General features: G+C 38.6%; 1 protein-coding gene across 1 annotated transcript; it reads right to left on the bottom strand.

The window, feature by feature from the left end:
- Positions 1 to 2,001: 2,001 nt before the first annotated feature.
- On the bottom strand, positions 2,002 to 2,933 carry LOC105038423 (zinc-finger homeodomain protein 2-like). The gene has a single exon (XM_029262566.2). It carries the CDS (start codon positions 2,848 to 2,850, stop codon positions 2,083 to 2,085), a length of 768 nt encoding a protein of 255 aa, XP_029118399.2. The 5' UTR covers positions 2,851 to 2,933; the 3' UTR covers positions 2,002 to 2,082.
- Between the last annotated feature and the right edge of the window lie 3,465 nt (positions 2,934 to 6,398).

Here is a 6,398-nt window from a genome sequence, read left to right as displayed (position 1 = left end):
TCAGATGGGGGAAGTTTGAGGGCAGAAGCTTTCCATTTGAGAAATGCTTTGGAATTTGTATTTACTATCATCTGATTACTGCGTTAAAAATGTTAAAGAGTCTTTTTTCATGGTGGCGGAAGCTCATAGCTATCTTTTGATTAGTGGTTGCAGTCTTGCAGACCATGGATTGGTTAGAAATGCGAGCTTGTCTAACCTGGGTGGCTCATCAATGGTATTCTAATCATGGAGAGTCGTTTAGTTAGGCAGCTCACGTCCATGCAACTGCTCTACTTGTTCCCAATCCATCTTGGTCACATCTGAGATGCTGTGCGTTGGCGGTACGAGTTAAGAGTGTCAACGACCATGGTTCTAAGGATCTGGTAATCGATACAAAATTCTGTCAGACAGTATCACATCTGTTACAACAATTAGAGTCTGGTACCCAAAGATCTCTACCATTCTATTTTCTTCTAGCATCTAATCATTTGGCAGGTAGGGTTGAAATTAGATTGGATATTGGCAGGTAGGGTTGAAATTAGATTGGATATGGATCTGGTGTAAATATATCTATATTCATATTTATTTTGTCTGACTAATGTAAATATAGATACAGATATTATTTGAATACAAAAATTTATATACATATTTATTTTAAACGGAGATAGCTATTATTCGGATAGTGAAAGTATGAATATAATTACGGATATAATTTAGATAATTTAACTTTATGATTATAGAATAAAAAATATTACTATAAGTTAATGACATGTTTATATGATTATAATTTTTTTTAAAAATTAATTAATATTATATAAAATTATATTAGATTACATGTAGATTAGAATATTTGGATATGGATTATATAATTATCTATTCATATTTATTTTTTTAATAGATATAGACGTGGATATTAATTGGGTTTTTGAATTTTTTTCATATCCGAATTAATTTAGATGTAAAAATAGAACTATTGAATAATATCCATGCTATTGCCACTTCTACTGTCAGGCTATGTCTGCATCGCATAATGGGGCCAAGTCCTCCGATTCTAAATCATGCTGTATGTAGTTGTGCACATGGCTATCGCTTCCTCCACTGCATCGCATATTCTGCTTCCCCCCACCATCATCATACGGAGGACACCCAAAATTCCTCTCTCAAACCAAACAAAACCAAGGAGAACAGGTTTACAATATGAAAATAAAACCTACTCAATCAGATTTAAAGGACAATAACGATAGATAATTTTTTTTATCAAAAATCAATATTGGTAAACGAAAATGGGTGAGATAAATGAAAAAACTGCGTTTAAGAGACCTCTTACCCAAGCAATACATGACCGCCTCATTCTAAATTTGGTGCAATACTCGTAGCCTGCGTCCTTGTCAGGCTCCACAACCGCTTCATGGTGTAAGATTACCACCTTGCCACGACCGCACGACTGAGCCCAAGGGCCCAAACCGACCCATCAACCCCGTCAAACAAGTGAGACCCAGACCACGACAACCGACGGCCAACCAAAGAAACCCGTTTCCCCGTCCATGCCCCTTCCCCGTCGCCGTCAGACCCTACTCTAGCTACAGTAACTTGGTGCAAATATCCGGCGATATCTTGTACCGTAAACCGGTCGGGTAGCAGGCGACAGGCATGAACAAATGCACAAAAAACGCCGATACCTACGGACAGGGTAACATGGTCCCTATGTTAGTCGCTATCTAACTCCAATACATTCCCCAAATCACTTGAAATAATTTTGATTTTAACATCTACGTCACAAACAAATAAATATCATAACAATCTCACAAATATTAATCACCGGACTTGGGAGAACTAACTTAAATTATAAAAAGAAATGGAGGAAGGGATTCTGGTGATTAATATTATAAGAAAATCCGGACGGAATGGCACAAAATATACAGCTCCTCCCGGAGGTTGTCAGCCTTTATGCTCGCCTAATAATAAAATAAATCCCCCTAATCTCTCCGGCTCCTTTTTTGGAAGAAGAAAAACAAGAGAAAATGGAAGGAATATGAAATAAGAGTTGTTATTATTGTTTGACAAATACGACATTATTATAATTATCGTCGGGTGAGAGTGGGATTAGACGCGGATGGGAGGGGCGGACGTGGCGTCGGGTTTGGGAGCGGCGGTGGCGGCGGGGGCGGCGGTGGCGGCGGAGGATGAAGAGGAGGAGAGGTGGTTCTTGTTGTTGTGCATCCACACTTTGAGCACGTGACGCTTTACGCCAACCTCGACGCAGAACTCCTCGAGTGCAACGACGTCGTGCTTCTGGATCCGCCAACCCAGCTTCTCCGCGAACGCTTGCATCTTCTCCTTCTGTTCTTGGGTGAATTTGGTCCGATACCGCTTCCGAACAGCTCCGCGCGGCCCCTCCGCCGCCGCCGGCTCCTCCCGCTGGGGCGGCGTCTCCGACCCGACTCTGCTCCGATCTTCTTGATAGGCCGCTGGCGGCGGCGGCGGCGGCGGGGGAGGGCGGATCGCGTGGAAGGGCAGCGGCATCGGGTGCGGCGGTGGCGTGAGGAAGACAGGGAAGCCGGACGGCGACGGAGCCGCCTTGAGGAGGAGCGGGCGGCAGCGGTCACCACAGAAGAAGCCAGCACGCCGGTGGAAATTCCGGTGGCAGCCACACGCGGCGCACTTTAGCGCCTCTAGACTCCCCTCCTTCCCTCCCGGCATGAACTCCCCGCACCCGTCATACACCTGGCCGCCGATCGCCGCAGCGTGGTTCTTCATACACTCTCTATACTTCTCCGCGCCACCGCCACCGCCATCCGCCGCCCTCGGCTCTCTTCCCCGATCCACTTTACTTCTTCCCATTTCACCGTACGGCACTACGCTTAAATCCATCCCCAAAAATCCCACCGCCTTTCCCCCCTCTCTCCCTCACTATCGCTTTCTTGTTAGGCCTAAACCAAGCCAATGTGCAGGGTTTTCCGGGTTGGGCGACGCAGAAATTAGGCTTTTATAACGTGGATCCCGAGTCCCGACCCCTATTTTTCTTTTTCTTTTTTTTTTTTTCTCTCTTCAAAAAAACTGGCGTTAAAGGTAGACAACAAGATCGCAGGACAAAGCAAAATTTAAAAGATCTAGAACGTCCATTAAATTGGATGTCGCCGCCAAGGCGGACTTCCCGAGCGCGAAATGGATTTAAGACGGGCGAGGGAAAGATCACGTGACAACAGCAACGTGGCAGGCGAAGGCGCCAGGTCACATCGTTGATTGGACTAACCATAGGTGCATTTGATTACGTGTCGGTTCCTTGGATAGATCGGTCGACCTGAAAGGACCTTGATTTAATAACCTTGAGGCGACGGCCCCACCACGTGAGGCATGGCAGAGGGCGGGGGCGCGTGGTGGCAGGGGGTGACGGGATCCGCCTGATGGGCGACTGCGGCTGGATGCAGGCCACGCTTTTCGCGCCATGCCATGGCGGGTCCCTGTACTCCCTTTTTTTACTTTTTTTCGGACAGAAGCTAAGGTGGGCTCTAATGAGGACATAGTCTCCGGTTTCCTCTGTAAATACACCTTTAATCAGGCGACAGACTATTTTTCAGTACGAGACGCAACCTTCATCACAAAGATCACATAGGCGTATGGAACGTGCTTCCTGTTTATTTTGCCACGTTTTTGCTTATGCTCGTCTTAGAGTAGAAGTCGGGAAACCAAAAACTTCTTCTGTTAACTAAGAATGCTGCTGCAAGATTCCGAACAGATGCTGATATAGTTAGAATAGAATATCATTCAAGATTGAAATGTCGGAGAAAATATTCAAAGAAAGTTTGAATTCGTTGGAGATATTTCGATGGGGATTTCTTTGATGTTTAAGTTAGTTAGAGTTCGAAAATAGTAGAGGAGAAGAAAAAAATGATGAGAGAGATTATTTTTTTCTGAAAATTCTTTTTTTAAAAAATATTTTTTTATCTTAGGATCTCCTTTATATCTTTTTTATAAGGAAGTTCAATTATCGATTAGTAGTTGGAATATGTAGGTAGGCCTGATTTTTTAGACCATTGGACTATATTCTGACCATTCATTGGGGAGGAAATTCGTCCACCAATTTTCGAATCAAGATTGTTAGTCGTGAATGCTATTATAGGCTTCACCCACATGAATAGTTGTGTTGGCGGTCTAAAATGGATGTGGGGTCTAGATCACGGGCCCTGGTCTGGCACAATTTCGTCGAGTCGCTCTAGGTATGCCCAAAAAGAGAGTTGGTTTCGGTTGGTAGGTTTCCTCCATAATATATCCTATTGTAAAATAAATAAAAAAAATAAACATGACATAGTCTTTCTCTTTCTTTCTAAAATATAATTTTCTTCAATAGCTACCATATGACCAAATAATATATACTAAGCAAAATAGTTATCTAGCGAACCAACATATATCTAGATAAATCCACACAGTTTGTAGAATATAGTATTCGTCTGTATAAGATACATGATCGGATGATATATATTTATCAAATTAGTTATTCAACAATCTATTATACACTCTCAAGCGAATTGATACACAGTTTATAAAACATGATGTTCACCAGTTTATGCTGCATGATCATGTGATAGATATTTATTGATTTCTTGATACATATGATAAGCTTTTTTTGTTATACATCCAATAATTATTCAATATATATTTTTAGATAAATTGATATATAATTTTTAAAATATATTTTTTATATGAAGATATGTATTGGATCATTACTAGGTGTATATCAAAAAAACTTGTAGTATATATCAAAAAATTGATAAATATGATTATCTAATTATGTAGTATGTATTAATAAATATGATATTCTGAAAACTATATATCAATTCTTTTGAAAGTGTATATTGAATTATTAGATGATTAATTCACTAAATATGTATTATCTAATCATATATTGTATGTCGATGAGTTCCATGTTTTACAAATTATGTATCAATTTACTTAGAGTTAGGTACATATTGAATCATCTGATGATTGATGTATATCACTACAAAAAAAAATATTATTGACGGCTAATTACCGTCGCTAATAGTTAGTTTACCGTCACTAAAAATCTGATGAAAATAATCTCATCATTAATTATCATTATTAGCGATGGTAAATCCGTCATTGCTAATAAAGATATTTAGTGATGATATTAGCGATAAAATTTCATTGCTAATAACTCTAATTTTTTTAATTAAACTGTTAAAAAATAATTAGCAACGACGATTTCATCACTACTGTCATCGTTAATAATTTTTTAATTTTTTTAATTAAAATTTAAAAAATTATTAGCGATGGCAGTTTGCATCGCTAATGCCATCGCTAATAGTTTTAAATTTTTTTAAAAAAATTATAATTAGATATTTTAAAACATGCTTTAATCATAGTAACAAACAATAATATTTTTTAAAATATATTATAAATAAGATAATAATTATGTAACATAATCATAAATATATAATTAATTATATTATATTAAAAATATAAATTATATAATTTTACATACAGATACTGCTTTACAAGTATCAAAATTGCATACATCTAAAAAAAATCATGTATGATCTTCCTCATCCTCCTCCTACTCCCATATATCATTTTCAGCAGCTGATGGATGAGAGCCGGAAGTTCCAGCATCTTGTAACGAAGAAAAATAAAATATTATTAGTAAGTTTCGATATGAAAGTATATATATCGATATGGAGACGTATATTTTGATATACTACTCTGATTCTTGAACAGATTATTCCTACATGTTCTATTCAATGATACGAAGCTATAGATACCTCCGATCTATCGTTTGGATGGTTAAATTGAATTTTTATCTCTTATATCTTCTTTTCAAACTTAAGCCTAAATATGTAAAACTTTTAAATATAAAAATTTAAAATAAAAAAAAAAATTATTAATAGACTTATCTACTGTGATACCTGTGATAACAAGTCCAGCTGATCATGCATATGCAGATTTTGAAGAATCTCAACAATCGTATCGTGGATGGCATCTTAGAAGCTCTGAGGTCGCTGGCTTCAAAGTCTCTATACGACCTCCTCCACATGTGCGTCAGCCTATATCTGGATCATCGAGTCCTGAGGAAGGATGTCGATGAAGATCCTCGAGCTGGTAGAGAGTCGAAGCTATAGTCGAATCCTATGACCTACCTCCTACTCACCTCTCTGGTGGCTCTGAGCCATTCCTCGAGGTCAAAAAGGGACTGGGAAGATGGGTCCTCGCTGTGTCGCGATATGAGATACTTCGTATAATCCACCTATACAGTTTAGAAATTTATTAATCTATATATATCAGTATATATAAAAATTTAATAAATAATATTTTAAGTAATCACCAATTTTTCTAGACTGGTGTGTGGTCTCTCATATCTGTAGCTGTTCTGATGCACGATCTAGCTGCCATATTTATAATAAATA

This window comes from Elaeis guineensis, chromosome 1 (genome assembly GCF_000442705.2).
Source record: "Elaeis guineensis isolate ETL-2024a chromosome 1, EG11, whole genome shotgun sequence".
In the NCBI taxonomy this organism is placed as follows: domain Eukaryota; kingdom Viridiplantae; phylum Streptophyta; class Magnoliopsida; order Arecales; family Arecaceae; genus Elaeis; species Elaeis guineensis.
Note: the sequence above shows the minus strand (reverse complement) of the source record. Positions and strands in the feature narration are given on the sequence as shown.

Excerpts from the sequence above, each read along its gene's own strand:
- LOC105038423 (XM_029262566.2), bottom strand. The coding sequence starts at position 2,850 with ATGGATTTAAGCGTAGTGCCGTACGGTGAAATGGGAAGAAGTAAAGTG.